Source organism: Miscanthus floridulus, chromosome 1, assembly GCF_019320115.1.
Source record: "Miscanthus floridulus cultivar M001 chromosome 1, ASM1932011v1, whole genome shotgun sequence".
NCBI classification, from domain to species: Eukaryota; Viridiplantae; Streptophyta; class Magnoliopsida; order Poales; family Poaceae; genus Miscanthus; species Miscanthus floridulus.
In genome coordinates, this window is record NC_089580.1 from 123,274,598 (window position 1) to 123,291,093 (window position 16,496).

The window sequence follows — 16,496 nt, forward strand, 5'->3', positions numbered from 1 at the left end:
TAGCCTTTCCTGAGATCCAAAAGAAGCAAGAGGAGGAGAGAAGGGACTCAGAACTGGAAAATAACAAATTTACGGTGAGCTATTCCTTTCTTCCAATTTTTGTATCATTGTGACACCCTTGTATTTCTGATGACGTTCAAATAGCTTCTCTGATTCTTTATTTACCTCAACTATTGTAGGATGAGGATGCTGGTAACTCAAGATCCTATGGTGATCCGGTTGGCTCCGCTTTAAATAATAAAATTTTAGTGCCGACGAAGAAAAGGACAATGATTTCAAGTGCGGCTTTAAGATCAAAGAACAGGTTTGTTTCCATATTTTTGTAATTCTTGCTATTAATTGTGAAATCTCTACAACTATTCTAAATGGATCCAATGTAACTATTCCACCAATGCAGCCATACAATTTGGAGATGCTTTCATGGACAACTATTGATGCAAGAAGTAATGTTGCGTCCTCTAGCTTGGTTTTCTTGCTGCAAGAAGCAGCTACTGATACACAACGACATCATTTTTTGGTTGCAGAATGGATGTTTGGAGAAGAAACATTTCAGTGTGCTCCAGTCAGCTCTATAGACGAATAAGTTTTCTGAATCCACCATAGGCTAATGTAACGCCTTTACAATGAATGATTTGCTCTGTCTCACCATTGTCATTTTCTTCTGTTTTTAAATATAGCTTCTTGTGATCCTATTCTACCTGAGCTCAAATTCCTGTTTGGCTGATGTTGTACAGAGTTAAAAGGAGCTGGCTAGCATTTGGCTCATCCATCAAGGTCAGCTAACTGCTTGATCAACATTTCATGAAGTGAGACACATCTCTTTTGGTAGGTGCTAAGCAATTGAGAAAAAAATGCTCGCAAGAAAGCACATGCAGTTCACAAAGGTCATATCTCCATGCAATCTAAACAGCTTAGGTATTGATGGTGGACAATAATTGGCTTCTAAGGAGGTGCTTAGTAGAGTGAACTACAAGCTGTTCTTGAAAGACATTTGTCCATACAAAGTGTTTCAGTTGCCTACCTGTACTCAAATCAAAACCATGGTGCACATAAGTCATTTCTTTCATATATGTATTAGCCGAAAAATATATAGGATCGTGTGAATTTAAAATCCCATAGCAACGAACGGGCTGAACATCATATTGGATCGAGAACGATTTGTCAAATAGTATTTGTTATCTTATTGTGCGATCCGTTTGTTTTTAGTACAAAAATTTAGTTGTCTCGTAGTAACGCACGGGCATGCTACCTAGTACTACAAAAGGGAGAAAATACACATAATGTCAAGAAAATCAAGAGTCCAACGTTTGGAGGCCTATTTTTACGAATCGACGGTTGGAGTCCAAAAACTACGAAGCACGATGATCGGAGTCCCAAATATGCAATTTTCTCCTTTTTGAGAAACAGGAGCCAATGGTCTTTTAGAAGCTTTATCAAAGGAGCCCTAATTTTAAGCCAAACTCTTAAATTTGCTTTGAGATCCGTGTTACTTTTTCTAAAAAAAAGTTATAGAGAGGTATTGAGCCTGTTTGGATGAGTTTTTATATTCTTAAAAACCAGCTATTACCTATAGTTTTTAAAAGCTGGTTTCTAAGAAAAAACTGGTGAGGTGTTTGGATCCCTAGTTTTTAAAAGTTGGATTCATATATGATTAGTGCAAATAGACTATTATACCCTTACACTTATAACTCTTGAACAACATATAAAATAGCCATGCGCAAGTAAAGTTTTCCAGATGGGCCAGGCCCGCTGGGCTGACACGGGCACGGCCTGATAAAGCACGGCCCAAGCACGGCCCGGCCCGCATGGCCCCATCCCCGTGCCTGGCACGGCCCGCACCCGTGCCCGTGCCTGGGCCTTGAGTTCGGCCCATGGGCCAGCATGGGCACGGCACGAAAAAGCGGCCTGGCCCGGCATCAGCACGGCCTGATGAATGCTAGCCGTTGGATCAGGAACCCTAAATGATTCTAACCGTTGGATCCGACCGTTGGAACGCGGTGTATATAAGCCGCGCCGGCCTCACTCCCCTCTCCCACCCGAAACCCTACTTCATTTCCCACTCCCCCGCGCCGGTCTCCTCGCTTGCGCGCCATTAGCCGTGGCGAACGGCGACTCCCAGGGGCGAGGGCGACGGCGGCTCGCCGTCGTCCCCTCCTCTACGTCTCGCCCTCCGGCGGCTCCTGAGCCGGAGCTACGAAGATCCAGGTAGGATACCCACCTCTACTTCTTCTCGCCATCCCGCAGCTCCCCGTTCATCTTGCTTCTTCGTCTTCAGTTCTTCTCTAACTTGTGTGTTTTGTTCTACAGATCCGCTGATCCGCTGCTGCTCGGAGGAGTCGGAGCTCCTTCTACGTCGCCGGCGACTGGGAGGTAAGAAACCCTAACCCTAGATCTGGTCTCACTTCTTCTTCTTCTCCGTTCCCGATCTAACTTCTTCTAACTTGTGTGTTTTGTTCTACAGATCCGCTGATCCGCTGCTGCTCGGAGGAGTCGGAGCTCCTTCTACGTCGCCGGCGACTGGGAGGTAAGAAACCCTAACCCTAGATCTGGTCTCACTTCTTCTCCATTCCCGATCTAACTTCTTCTTCTTCTCTTTTGTGTTTTGGTAGCCGTTTGAGGCCAGCGCCAGTGAGAATGCCGGCCGTGGCCCGGCCCCCCGCTGTCTCTGAAGACACGGTGGAGGCTAGTGCCACAGCCATGGAAGATGAAGACGAAGATGAGAGGTTGCGGAGCCTCCCTGGTGATGACGAAGACGACGACATGGGCGAAGATGACCTAGAAGAGCTCTTCGGCCGTGGAGCTCGAGCTGGCGCAGAGGGGGACCCCATCGACCTTGATGCTCTAGAAGGGGGTGGTGGAGAAGAAGACGGTGAGAACGACGACGATGACAAGGTATCACGCCCATCTACCTCTGATGTCTGGAACGACTTCAAGAAGCTCTTCAAAATCGGTCCCAAAGGTAAGAAAATCAGGTCTGGCGCTGTCTGCATCCATTGCCACAAGGAGTACTCCGGTAGATCTAGTGGTGGCACTGGACATCTTTGTCGTCACCGTGCTAAATGTGCTAAGAGGCTAGAGAAAACTAGGAACTATACTCAGTCTCAAATCTCTTTTAATCCCGATGGTTCTATGCGTAATTGGGAGTACTATCCTATGCGTGCTCGTACTGAATTGTGTCGATTGCTTGCTAGGGTAGATGTTCCTATCAGCTTTGGTGAATCTAATGCTTTTGAGGAGTACATAAAAAATGCTCATAATCCTAAGTTTGTTGCTGTCTCTAGACAAACCACCACTAGAGACTTGACCAAAATGTTTGATGAAAGAAAGGTTAAGCTTGTTGAACGACTTGCTTCTGATTCTGTTAACTGTGTTTGCCTTACCTCCGATATATGGTCTGGTAATGCCAAAGAGGATTATCTTAGTGTTGTTGCTCATTACATAAATCCTGATTGGCAACTAGAGAAGAGGGTGCTTGGTCTTGTGCTTATTGATTGTTCCCATAATGGACAGAACATTGCTGATAGAGTTGCATCTGTACTTGGTGAATATGGTATGCTTGAAAAAGTGTTTGCTGTTACTTTGGACAATGCTTCATCTAATGTTTCTGCCATGCGTATGCTTAGACCTATTTTGTCTAAATATCTTGGTCTTGAGGTTCCTGCAGAGGATCCAAGACATCCTGAATCTGCTGTTACTACTATGTTCTTGCATCAGCGTTGTGCATGTCATATAATCAACCTGATTGTTAAGGAGGCACTTGACTTTCTTAAACCTTTGATTGAAGTTTTTAGAACTGCAATATCATTTTTGAACTCATCTAACCAGAGAATTGCAGCATACAAAAACTACTGCATTGCAGCTGGTTTTAGGCCAAGAAAGTTTCAGTTGGACATGGATGTGAGGTGGAACTCTACATATCTCATGCTTAAGACTTTGTTTCCTCATAAAGATCCTTTCACTACTTTCATTCATGCCAACTATCCTAGAGTTGAAGATGGTGAGTTGCTTCTAACTGAGGAGCATTGGACTGTTGCTGAAAAAGTATTCAAGTTTCTTGAACTGTTCTATGATGCTACAGTTGCATTGTCTGGTGTTTACTATCCTACATCTCCACTTATGCTTCATTATCTTGTTAAAATTGCTATACACCTGAATAATTATGCTAATGACATTCACCTTAGAGATGTGATTCAACCTATGGTAGACAAATATAATAAGTATTGGAGGGACATACCTTTGCTCTATTCTTTTGCATTCATCTTGGACCCTAGAGCTAAAATGAAAGGTTTCTCAAAAGTGCTGAGAAAGTTGATGAACCTTACCAGTACAGATTACAGTGCTTACCAGGTTGGCACTAGAGCTAGACTGACAGATGTTTACAATAAGTATGAGAAGAAGTTTGAAGCTGTTAGGTTGAGGAGGACTGTCCCTCAAAACCTGTCTGGTAAGAAAAGGTCTGCTTGGGATGAAATATATGATGATGATTCTAATTCTTCTGGTGGGGGTACATCTTCTACTTCTATGCTGCATTCTACTCTTAATCTGTCTAGAGATACATCTGCTATTGCTTTGCTGCATGCTGCTACTTCTACAGGTTCTAATGCATCTGAACTTGTTAACTACTTGGACTGTGACACTGTTAGCCAGTTGGATGATTCATTTGACATCTTGAGATGGTGGCATGAGCACAAACTGACATATCCAGTGTTGTCCATCATGGCTAAGGATGTTTTAACTGTTCCTGTGTCTACCATATCTTTAGAATCCACTTTTAGCATGACTGGCAGGATCATCGAGGAGCGGCGGAGGAGGCTGAAGCCGGAGACGGTGGAGATGCTCACCTGCATCAAAGACTAGGAGTTGGCGGAGGCAAGGCTGCAACACAATATGGAGGACAAGGAGCTTGAAGAAGCATTTGAAGAACTCTATCTCGATTAGTGCTTATTGATGCCAAGGTACATCACTAAACCATAACCTAACTCAATGTGGAGGACATCAGTAAATCTACATCATTATTCTAATGCTAACTCTGTTCTCTCTGCAACACAATTTGGAGGACAAGGACAAGGACAAGGACAACTGGACAATGATTATTGAAGAAGCTTTTGAAGACCTTGGACAATTAGTTTCTCTCTTAGTTATTATTTCTGTAATGGGATTGTAATTTGAAACTTGGACAATGATGTAAGATTAAGAACAATGAACTTATCTGGAGCTTGGCTGTACTCTTTTCCTGCCTAGGGTTTCTCACAAGGGTGAGTTTTATCTAGGTGGGTTTTTAATGAGGCAGCCATTGCACAAGCTCCCTATCTATTACTATTTTCTTAACTCTCTGTGTGTTTGATCTGATTTTGCTTCTCCACTTCAATTTCTGGAGTTGTTGATTTGAAAATGTGCTTGTGAAGTTAAATATGATGCTGCCAAATTGCTTGTGACAGAAAATGTTCATAGTGCCTGGGCTGGCACGGCACTGACGTGCCACCGTGCCTGGAGGCACGGCATGGCACGCTTCAGCCCTGATAGGGCCGTGCCTGGGCTGCTGTCTCAGCACGGTGGCACGTCAGGCACGGCACGGCGGGCCACCGTGCCATTTAGTGCCGTGCCTTGCCGGGCCGTGCCTGACCGGGCCCGTGTCCGTGCCGGGCCGGGCGGCCCGGTTGGCCAACTATATGCGCAAGCCACCCCATGCATTAGCTAGAATACCCGCACCTTCTTCCTCAGGATACTGCTACGAGCCATCCACCACTACAGCACCGGCGGGCCAGTGGCTCATCATCGGGCAAGGAGGGCGGAAGCCCCTTTCCGCCATCGAAGACCCACGCCTTGGCGCTGACACTGTAGCCCCGCGCCCGGCCGGTGCGGCCTCGGCCAAGGCCCCGCGGCTCTACCGGTGCTCGCCGCTGACGCAGCCCCGGCCCTGGCCCCGCGCCCGCGGCTACTAGCGCTGCCGCCAACGCATGCCCAGCCGACGTGAGAGGACCACCGCGCCCTGCTGCCACGAGACGAGACCCACGTCCGGTCCCACGCCGCGGCTGGCCCCACGCCCTCCTTCACGACCGACGACGTCCTACTCCCCAAACGCGCCGACGGAGTATGGCCCGAGCAGCTCCTTGAACGGTACCTCCTTATCGACATCCATGGCTTGCGAGTTGAGGTCAAGGCCGTACAACCCGCCACCATACCGATTTACCTCCTCAAACTTTCAACTTAATCTGATTTACCTTCTTTGACGTGGTGCCACGTCAACAAAAACAAGTGCAAAAGTGAACGGGTTTTATAAGTTGAGGAGGGTTAAAAAAAACTGGTTTTGTACATGAGGGAGGAAAATCGGATGCAATAGTTGAGAAGGTAAGTTGGGCTTTTTCGAAAAAAAAAGAAACGCAACTACCTAAAAGCATCGAAGAAGGCTGGTGTAGTCTACAGACGTCTCTCGCTGGGCCACCGCCGTCATCCCCAGCCGTAGACGTGTGGGTCACGGCTCTCGCGCGTGGGCCGTCACGCTCGCTATCTTTCAGCCCAACAGCAATAGAGCTCCGACCCGTCGGACCCGATGATTCCCGGATAGAAACTGGGTCATCCTCTGCGTGGCCCACCTGTCAGACGGGACTTCATAAGAAGAGTTTCGCCTCGCTACTCCAACCAAAACCCCAGCTCCATCCCCATCCCACCCCGCGCCGCCGCACTCCTCTACAGCCGCCACCGCCACCGCCACCGCCACCACAGCGCGCAGGAATCCCTCCCTAATCCCTCGTTCTCGCAGACGGTTCCAGGCGTTCTATGTAAGAGAAGATGGCGCTGGCAATCTCCATGGAGGGCATCGAGGCGCGGGCGCGGGAGCTCGGGGTGGACCTCTCCGCTGTCGATCTGGACTCCATCGCCCTCCCGGCCGGCGAGGACTTTGGCATCCTCAGGTAGACGCACGCCCCGCCTCACGTCGGGTCCCAATCAGTGACATGCACCATCTTAGCGCGCTTAGTATGTGGTGGCCTTGGTTGCCCTAATTCTGCTTTTCCCAGATGCGAGGGTCTACGGTGGGATTTTGTAGGTTTCGTGCAATATTTAGTGTGTTCTGTTGTAGGTCCCGGCAGCAGCTGATCTGCACAGCAGATTTAAGCGATTTTTTTTTTTGGCTTCCGTCGGGATTGACAGTCCTCTGTTCCGGTTGGACTGGTACATAGTTTTGTGGTTGCGAAAGACGTTTTTAGATTTTTGTGTTTGAGCGTCCATCTAACCCCTATTTAGTACTATCTCCAATGACAACGCCCAAAATACAAGATCCATTTGGCCTTTGGGCAACCCTACAGTCAAAGGGTTCAATACCCATTCGGCATCTTCTCCAACAACAGGACCCAAAAGAGAATCATTTCTGCAAATGGGTTTCCAGGAGAGAGGATGCTCATATTTGAGTTTTATCTATCAGGCAACCCAAAATGGTTCTCCCGTATAGGTAGTCTATTGGAGGCTGATTTTGGGTCTCTGTTACTCATTTGGCTGATTTTGGGTCTCTGCAGGGGCGGACATAGTGGTGGGGCGGGGGGCTCAAGCCCCCCTACCCATGTCGCAGAGCCCTCATGAATTTTTAGGCAAAGTTCTATAGTATAGGGGGGCTTGAGACTTAAGATCAAACAGCAGTGTTGTTCAGCCCCCTGAAATATTTTCTGGGTCCCTGTTACCCATTTTGGGTTTGGGTGCCCATATGAGTCTCTTGTTGGAGACAGTCGTCTGGCAAATCCTAAAAAAATCTGATGTCCTATAAAACCGTGTAGTGTTAATTTGCTGTTTGCAGCTGCAATCATTTATGCAGGTTTGTGCCGAATTGTTGATTGTCTCCTTTAAGATCCTGCTAGTATATTGTTATGGCTACTCATTTTGTGCAGTAAGCGTAGTTAACGAAATTGTAGGTTAAGCTATGCGAAGGTTAATCAGGTGCAGTAATACCAATCTTGCATAGACAGTACCTTTGCTTGCCACCACGATGAGAATGTAAATCTTTAGTGCTCTGAGAGATGCATTTAGTATGAATGACTTTCATATGACTTTCTGGGTTACAGTATCCTTGATTTATTTTCAGTGTTGCTTATTGCTATTTGCTTATAATATTCTTACAATTTGCAGTGATGACGAGGAGGTACTTCATAGTGAGGATCCTCCAGAACTTGAAATGGGTTTATCCAACATTATTGTAGTGGACAATCTGCCAGTTGTTCCTCCAGAAAAGTTTGATAAGCTTGAGAATGTCATACGCAAGATCTACAGCCAAATTGGTGTGATAAAAGAAAATGGTCTATGGATGCCTGTAAACCCAGAGACAAAGAAGACATATGGCTACTGTTTCATTGAGTATAATACCCCTCAGGTAGTTTACTTGCTGGTTGCGTTTTCCTTAGTTCTTACCTGCACAATGAAGCAATGACCGATGGCTTGATAATGTTATCTTTTCAATTCATCACTGGCCGGCCGTTGCCACCATTCTTGTAGTTTGAGTGATGCCTTTGTGTTGGTCGTTCTATCCAAACATGCCATCATATGCTTTTGGAACGCTGTACAAACACACATCTATGAAAATGTTTTGATAATTTGAACTTCATTATTTGTAGTCCACCGTGTTTGCTTTTGCCTCCTTCAATCATTTTGAATTCCATTAAATTATGCATCCTGTTGGATGGTTGACGTAGAAATAGGTCTCCTTTACTTATTGCCAGTTAGTTTATATGTAACTTTGTTTTTTAGCAGGAAGCTGAGCTGGCTAGGGAAAAAACCAATGGGTACAAACTCGACAAGTCTCACATCTTCGCAGTTAATTTGCTTGATGATTTCGAGAAGTACATGAAAGTTCCTGACACATGGACCCCCGCTGAAATTAAGCCATACACTGCTGGAGTAAGTTTTTTCCTTCTACTCCCTGGATGGCTACTTCTGTTTAGTGCTCAATTTTTTTGAAGCAGCTAGGTTTGTCGTGCAACACTGCTTAATATCTTGATACTGCATCTCAGGAAAATCTTCTGAAGTGGCTAACTGATGAAAAGGCCCGAGACCAATTTGTCATTCGTGCTGGCACACTAACTGAAGTTTATTGGAATGATGCAAGAAAGCTAGCACCTGAGCTTGTGTTTCAAAAGCAGGTACTTCATTTTCTTGCACTTGTTGCTACAATTGATTAAAGGTTAAGTTCAGCCTGCTACTTCAGTTAGTAGAATAAAATCCATATAGGTACTTATCCTTCTGTTTTACTCCTTTTTCTTTCCAGTACTGGACAGATAGTTTCATTCAGTGGTCCCCTCTGGGAACGTATTTGGCAACGGTTCATAGGCAGGGATCGCAGGTGTGGGGTGGTGAAAATGGCTTTGAGCGTCTGATGCGTTTTGCTCATCCCATGGTACTGGTTTTCACCATGCTGAATTGTATCCAATGTTTGAATGTTTAATGTTCTAGCTGACAGTGGGTTGTAACAGTTGAAACTGATTGACTTCTCTCCTAGCGAAAGATATTTGGTCACATACAGCAGCCATGAGCCCAGCAACCCTAGAGACACACATGTAAGATATTGTCACATTTATACTCTGCTCATAGCTTTTCTTTCTTCTTTCTTATAAGAAATAGCTTTTCCTTTCTGACTAACCACTATTAATCTTGTAGAGGGTTGTCCTGAATATCTTTGATGTAAGGACTGGGAAGGTGATGCGAGACTTTAAGGGAAGCGCCGATGATTATACTACTGGCGGGAATATTGGGGTTTCTGGTGTTTCATGGCCTATTTTCAGGTGAAAGCACAAGTGCTTTGTTTGTTAATTGCTGCATAAATGTTTTCTTAAGTTTGTCCCAGTTGGATGCTTACTATATTTTTACATGTTCAAAGGTGGGGTGGTGGAAAGGACGACAAATATTTTGCGAGGCTTGGGAAGAATATAATATCTGTCTATGAAACCAATACATTCTCCCTTCTTGATAAAAAGTCTTTGAAGGTAGAAAATGTAGTGGACTTCAGCTGGTCTCCCACTGATCCTATCATATCTCTGTTTGTGCCTGAAATGGGTGGTGGAAATCAGCCTGCGAGGGTGAGCATAAATTTGTGGAACAGATACCTCTTATAACATGTTTATTCAATATTTAATGATGAAGGCTAAAATTGATCTTTCTATTGAAAGGTGAGTCTAGTGCAAATCCCTGGCAAAGAGGAGCTGCGACAGAAAAACCTTTTCAGTGTCAGTGATTGCAAAATGTATTGGCAGAACAGTGGAGAATATCTTGCTGTTCAAGTTGATAGGTACACAAAAACAAAAAAGAGCACCTACACTGGGTTTGAGCTGTTTAGAATTAAGGAGAGGGATATCCCAATTGAGGTCCTTGAACTCGAGAACAAGAATGACAAGATCATTGCATTTGCATGGGAACCTAAAGGACATCGCTTTGCTATCATTCATGGTGATGGCCCTAAGCCTGATGTTAGCTTCTACACCATGCGAACAGCCAATAACACTAGCCGTGTGTCCAAGCTCACAACCCTCAAGGCCAAGCAAGCTAATGCTTTGTACTGGTCTCCTGCTGGGCGCTTCATTGTTCTTGCTGGACTGAAGGGTTTCAACGGACAGCTGGAATTCTACAATGTTGATGAACTAGAGACAATGGCAACAGGAGAGCATTTTATGGCAACGGATATCATGTGGGATCCAACTGGGAGGTGAGCTAGTCACTGGTTTTAGAAATTTCCTGATTCCACTTACTGACATTGGTATTACATAATATAGCTAAAAATACCTAATCAAGTTGACACTTGCAGATCACCCTCATGTTAAATTCCATGCACCTTTGTATGCATAAAGTTGTATATTTCTAAATTTTGGCCACACAGTCAGTAGTGATACTGTGTCTTTGGTACCCATAGCCCTAATAAGTTAAATGTACTGGAATAATTTTGCAACTCTTTTTGTTCAGATATCTCGCGACTGCAGTTACCTCAGTTCATGAAATGGAGAACGGCTTTCAAATATGGTCCTTTAATGGCAAGCATCTTTACAAGGTGTCAAAGGATCATTTCTATCAGGTAAATGTTCAGTCACTCTCCTTTTGGATGCCGTTCAATGATATACAATTGTCTTATGTGGCAATGTATCTTTTGCATGGACTGAACGGTACAGTTCATATGGCGCCCGAGACCACCCTCACTACTGACCTCCGAGAAGGAAGAAGAAATCTCAAGGAACCTGAAGAAGTACAGCAAGAAGTACGAACAAGAGGACCAGGACGCGTTTAACCAGTTGAGCGAGCAGGACAGGAAGAGGCGGACACAGCTTCAGGAAGAATGGGACTCATGGGTTGCCAAGTGGAAGCAGATGCATGAGGAGGAGCGCGCTTACAGGATGGAGCTCAGGGATGGGGAGGCCAGTGACGAGGAGGAAGAGTACGAGGCCAAGGAAGTTGAGGTGGAGGAAGTCGTTGATGTCCGTCAAGAAGTTCTTGCATTCGACCTAGATCAGGAGTGAAAAGGCTTGTGATAGAATCTGGTTGAGTTCTTTTTTGTTGTGTTAAAGTTCATTGGGGTCGCATTGCATAATAGGCTCTAGTGATCAAGTGCACAATTTGCTGATCATTTTACTGCTTTGTACACTTCTGCCTGAATTGTCGGATCATGTATTCAGATATCAAATTTTGCTGCTGGATTGCTAATCTGTCTGGTTCTGCAAAATTTAGACACTGCATTGACCATCCATCTACCACTTTCATATTCCCTGATGATTGATTACGTGTGGATTATACATTGCGGTCAATTGCAAAGTTGGATTTTGGTTGGTATTTTATCAGAATCAGGTCACCCGGAATGGTAGTAGGCTCTTCTTTCCAATTCCATGCGAGGGATGATGTGGTGCCGTGGTGGATTATTTTCTTTGTTTTGTTTTGTGAAAATAGAATTAGTTGATACACCACTCTCCCTCTATGGGACAGGCCAAAAATTGGTTTGGCTAGCTAGAGGCAACAGCCAGAGACATGGACACAGGAGCTGGGCGCTGGCGGCGCCGGCTTTCCTTCCACACTGTGTCCAGCAAGGCCTCAGTGCTCCGGCTCCAGCACCTCGCCTCTGACGTTGCCATTCAGATGTACCAGTCGGTACATATTCAGAAACCATCCGTTCTTGTAATTCAGATGAACATGCGCGGGAGCACCCAACAGAAGAGAAGCCAATCGATCCTACTGCTCATATTGGCATCGATTAGATCAACCAACTTATGTTTTGCAGCCGTCGATGACTGGTACGAGCTCAAACCAAAACCACTCTTTGCTTTGCAAGATGTTTACTAGTACTCAGATGCAACAGTACAATAAGCTATGGATACGCCAGGACGTAAAATCGAAAGGTGCCACACATCGTCTCATTGTGCACAACACCAAAATTTCCGTTTTATTTCAAAAGGAGCACGTAATGTACAGAAGTATTGAAACAACCAAATCTACAAACAGCTCATGAAGGTGCATCCTGTGTCTAAGCCTTGCCTCTTCCTCCGCCCACCTGATTTTCGCTTTTCGGTGTAGGGTGGGGCACAATGTTCTTACTTCTCTTCGTATTCTACATCAATTACATCAGGTTCTGAGCTTCGTGAACTTCTAGTGCCACCAGATGAGCTGTTATTTGGCTGCCATACAATGTTTTGGCAGTTCATGCACCGAATCACTTGGTTGCGGTAGCCCACAAAACGCCTTTTGCATGCTGGGCATGTTCCCTGCAAATGAATCCTGCTCCATCAGTAACTAGGAACAACAAGTATGTTCAAAGCATACTTGGCTTCTAGTTGACCACCACCAAAGGATATGAAGATTGAAGATCGAAGACTGAAGAGTAGCCATGTTGCAATTGCGTGAGTGTGATAATAGATGCTGGCGCAGAGATGATTACTTCAACTATCGAGAAGACTACAAAACACACCCAAACTAAGCGTGTGCTGTGACTATCAACATTATCAAACTATATGGACATCCCATGGCTAATAAAAGTAGCCAAATTGGATTCAACTTGAACAGCTCTCTTTACATGCCAAATTGGATTCAATTTGAACAGCTCTCGTTACATGCCATGGAAGCAGGGATCCCTATCAATATTATCAAGCAGAGATGTTTGGAGGTATGACAACTCTTGCCCATTAGCTATCAGAGACAATAGGCTAACAAAAGTTTAAAGCATGCAAAGTGCAAACCAGAAATGCAAGATGATTGGACAATTTCACTAACACTTCTTCAGTAAGCATGTAAAGCATGATCAGACACACAACCTTCTGCAATGAGAACTAATGACTCCTTTGAAGTGAGTAAAGAAGTGCACAATAACAGATTAAATTTAGATGCGCTCTTACCTCAATGGCAACCCTGTTAGCAAAGGTCCCAAGGAGAAGAGGGGCAGCAAATGGCAGCACAAACGTGCCAAAAATGAAAATTCTGAACAACCACCCTGACAGTGCAAGCCATAGGAAAAATATTGTCTGCATAAAAGAGATAGCTAAAAAACATCAGATATTGAAAAGGATCTACTGTTTGCACAAGAATCGTCAAATGTTTATCGACCAAACACAATATTTTGTTCTCAAAACAAAGCTGAACTTGATATTCTGATTGTGGTATAAGTATATTTTAGTTAAAGAAATATTCGACTATAAGCTGGAGGAACATGTGAGCTCGGAAGGGCTAACATCAGTGTTAAGGAAAATGTTTTACAACTTTTCTTTTATCAAGAATACCACTCTTTTATGATGTTTTTCCCTTACAAAGCACAAAAGTATTCAACATCAGTAGCTCATCAGTACCTATTCCCTTGTGTCACAATCAAACTCATGGAATCCTCGAGGTCTTATGATCACATTGCAATTTACCTAGGCATCTAAATATACAGAGAAATTTAGGGCTCCCAGAGATAGACAGCAGTAACCCTCAGTCAGATGATAAGTACTAGGGTGTAATTTCGCTGTTCACTTGTCATTGTTTGCAAATAAACCGTGGTAACAGTTATTCATTAGACTGCATGAAGCCTACCAATGAGACCACGGCACAAAGAAATAGGAGTGTGCATCCGCAGATGGGAAACATGAAATGAACTAGTTAGTTAGTAGTAGCACATCGCCAAAATGCCACAAAATCCAAGCTATGATATCTACGTCCTACGATCAATTATAAGCACCCAATTTGAGCTACGTTAGCAAGCTAATCCGAGCGAATTTGAGCTATCAATCAACTTACAGCGAATGCTCTCCCGATGGGAGTTTCCATGAAGTCATTGATCCCCCTCCGATACTGTACATGAGAAATCAAATTAAGCATAGATTAGAGCGATAACAAGTACTAAAGAGCTTGAAATGGCGAGGGAGCGTATAAATCCGAACCCTGGGCCAGTTGCGGGAGAAGTCGACGGAGAAGGAGCGCCACCGCCGCCCGATGCCGAGCTCGGCGTCGATCTCAACGGCGCGGGCGCGGGCGGCACGGGAGGCCTCCGCGAGCCTCCGGGAGATCGAGAACCTGCCGTCCAGCCGCTGCGCGGCCTGCCGTCCCTCGAAGGCGAGCCGCTCGGCCCCAGCGTTGGCGCTCCGCCACGCGCGCCGCACGAAGCCATCGAAGTCCGCGCCGCCGAACGCGCGCGGGGAGACCACGGTCGCGGCTCGGCGCGGGATCCGCCGTCGAGCGAGGGGGCGGGCAGTAGAAGCGGCTGCCCCAGCGGCCAGTGGGGCTGGTGGTAGTGGTGGATGCCACCGCGCGAGCGTCGCCATGCCGGCGCGTGCGAGAGAGTGCGAAGGGAAATCGCGAGATTTTCTTGCGGATGGGGTTGCTCGCTTCGTGGGCTGTGTGGGGCACTGGTTGGGCCTTTTCTTGTCGTACCATCTACTCCTGTTGTTTGGGTTGAGCCTAGCCGAACCAATCTGGCCTTCGTTTCTTGGGCGCCTGTCGCGTCCCAAATTTTCTCGCCAATCTACCGAAATTGCCTAATTGAGCCGTTTCCTGTTCTTCTTTTTTCCTTCTCTCTGAAATTCCAAAATAAAGGTCTAAAATCTTGCATGAAAAAATGATCTCCATGGGCTAACAACTAGTCCATATTAACTCCTATTTACGCATTATTAATGTATTAATCACTAGTCCTTGATCGTTAGGGCAAGGTACTGAATACCATTTGTAGCCGTCGCTATAGTGGCCACAATAGTGGCAGCGGTGCCTCAGTGCCTTTTTCGCTACCACTACGATGTAGCGACCTGGAGATACCACCCTAGAACTTAGCGGGCGCTATTTTAGCATAGCAGGCCGCTATAGCAAGTAAAATCCTAGTTGATTCTGAATCTCAACCTAAGTCTACTGTTGCCCACTTTCGTATCTCTATTCCATAGCGAGTACCATTGGTTACAAACTTAATTCGGCAAGCCTAGCGCCTGGACGTCCGGCCCTAGTCCTACGTTCGGACTAGGCTTCCGTTCGACGCACCCGCTGCGCCCCCCTCACGTAGGATACGCCCGCGCAACAGGAGAGCGCCCGCCCGCCGTGCCCACGTCACCACGCGCCTCCGCCCCTACTCCCAAACCACGACGTATGCAGCCCCCTTCGCCTAGCGCCCATCCCACTCCAGAGGCAGCGTCCATCCATATGGAGCTCCCTCGCTTGCGCTCGACGCACACAGCTCCCTCGTCCCGAGGCCATCGCACCCATCACCCATCACCCATCCCTCGTTCATATGGATGCCCTGCCGGCTCCGGAAGAGATGATGCAGCAGAAGGTGGGAGGAGGAGAGATGCAACACACGATTTACTTTTAAAACATCCAAATACAACGGTTGTAACATACGTCTGAATGTAGTTGAAACACTTAAAACATGCTTATGAAACACTTCAAAAACACACCTGAAACACACTTGAAAACCATTGCAACAATACACAACATCAGAATAAAACACATGCAACATATGTGTCAAACAATACAACATCTAGATAAACACAATTGTAACATGCGTCCGGAAAACACATATGAAATATACCTCTGAAACATCTGAAACACTTGAAACATACGGTTGCAACATGCCTCTGAAACAATTACAACATATGCAACATGTGCAACATCCCTCGATCAACTTTTGCAACATCCATATGAAACAAATGCAACATACCTCTGAAACGCCTAAAACAATTGAAACATACAACTGCAACATAAGGGGGGAGAGAGAGACACTGGCGCGGGGAGTGCCATGGCCGCCAGATCTGCGAGCATTACGGGCTCCCGGTGGGGGAGGACGCCGGTGTGAAGGGAGGGGCGCCGCCGGGGCAGGGGAGGAGGACGCTGGGGTGGGGGAAGGAGCCGCTGAGGGTCGAGGAACATAAGGGAGGGGAAGGCTGCGCCGGTCGATTCCGGCCGTCGGGGGTTAGCGACGGCGGCCAGCGGTGGCTGCTCTAGAGCCTGACCATCGCCAGTGGTGGCGACGAGGGCCGTTGCGACGATCGATGACGATGGCCTGCACGCTGCTGCGGTGCGGCCACCACTTCCAC

At 46.1% G+C, this 16,496-nt stretch overlaps 2 protein-coding genes and 1 long non-coding RNA gene across 5 annotated transcripts; 2 read left to right on the forward strand and 1 right to left on the reverse strand.

Annotated features, from left to right (window-relative positions):
• The first annotated feature begins 2,104 nt into the window (after positions 1–2,104).
• LOC136492627 (uncharacterized) lies at positions 2,105–2,691 on the forward strand. The gene is made up of 4 exons (XR_010768140.1): positions 2,105–2,205; positions 2,308–2,370; positions 2,462–2,524; positions 2,610–2,691. It is a non-coding gene; the product is annotated as an uncharacterized lncRNA (long non-coding RNA).
• Positions 2,692–6,636: 3,945 nt separating this feature from the next.
• LOC136540048 (eukaryotic translation initiation factor 3 subunit B-like) lies at positions 6,637–11,705 on the forward strand. 2 transcript variants are annotated; one of them, XM_066532034.1, is made up of 11 exons: positions 6,637–6,911; positions 8,116–8,356; positions 8,731–8,880; positions 8,994–9,122; positions 9,248–9,376; positions 9,453–9,536; positions 9,637–9,761; positions 9,857–10,055; positions 10,146–10,678; positions 10,933–11,041; positions 11,136–11,705. In XM_066532034.1, exons 1-11 carry the CDS (start codon positions 6,790–6,792, stop codon positions 11,478–11,480), a joined length of 2,166 nt encoding a protein of 721 aa, XP_066388131.1. In that variant the 5' UTR covers positions 6,637–6,789; the 3' UTR covers positions 11,481–11,705. The 2 variants fall into 2 exon arrangements, with proteins under 2 accessions (XP_066388131.1, XP_066388140.1); XM_066532043.1 differs by having other exon boundaries at positions 8,734–8,880.
• A 663-nt stretch (positions 11,706–12,368) lies between these two features.
• On the reverse strand, positions 12,369–14,827 carry LOC136540063 (uncharacterized). 2 transcript variants are annotated; one of them, XM_066532053.1, is made up of 4 exons: positions 14,361–14,819; positions 14,218–14,271; positions 13,341–13,466; positions 12,369–12,713 (listed from the first exon to the last, which is right to left on the reverse strand). In XM_066532053.1, the coding sequence occupies exons 1-4, from the start codon at positions 14,739–14,741 to the stop codon at positions 12,543–12,545; spliced, it is 732 nt and encodes a 243-aa protein (XP_066388150.1). In that variant the 5' UTR covers positions 14,742–14,819; the 3' UTR covers positions 12,369–12,542. The 2 variants fall into 2 exon arrangements, with proteins under 2 accessions (XP_066388150.1, XP_066388156.1); XM_066532059.1 differs by having other exon boundaries at positions 12,687–12,822; positions 14,361–14,827.
• Between the last annotated feature and the right edge of the window lie 1,669 nt (positions 14,828–16,496).

Coding starts and splice junctions, on each gene's coding strand:
- LOC136540048 (XM_066532034.1), top strand. CDS start 6,790: ATGGCGCTGGCAATCTCCATGGAGGGCATCGAGGCGCGGGCGCGGGAG. Junction 9,123..9,247: donor AGCTTGTGTTTCAAAAGCAG/GTACTTCATTTT, acceptor TTTTCTTTCCAG/TACTGGACAGATAGTTTCAT. Junction 9,377..9,452: donor TGCGTTTTGCTCATCCCATG/GTACTGGTTTTC, acceptor GGGTTGTAACAG/TTGAAACTGATTGACTTCTC.
- LOC136540063 (XM_066532053.1), bottom strand. CDS start 14,741: ATGGCGACGCTCGCGCGGTGGCATCCACCACTACCACCAGCCCCACTG. Junction 13,467..14,217: donor CCATCGGGAGAGCATTCGCT/GTAAGTTGATTG, acceptor TCTTTTATGCAG/ACAATATTTTTCCTATGGCT. Junction 12,714..13,340: donor CTAACAGGGTTGCCATTGAG/GTAAGAGCGCAT, acceptor ATTCATTTGCAG/GGAACATGCCCAGCATGCAA.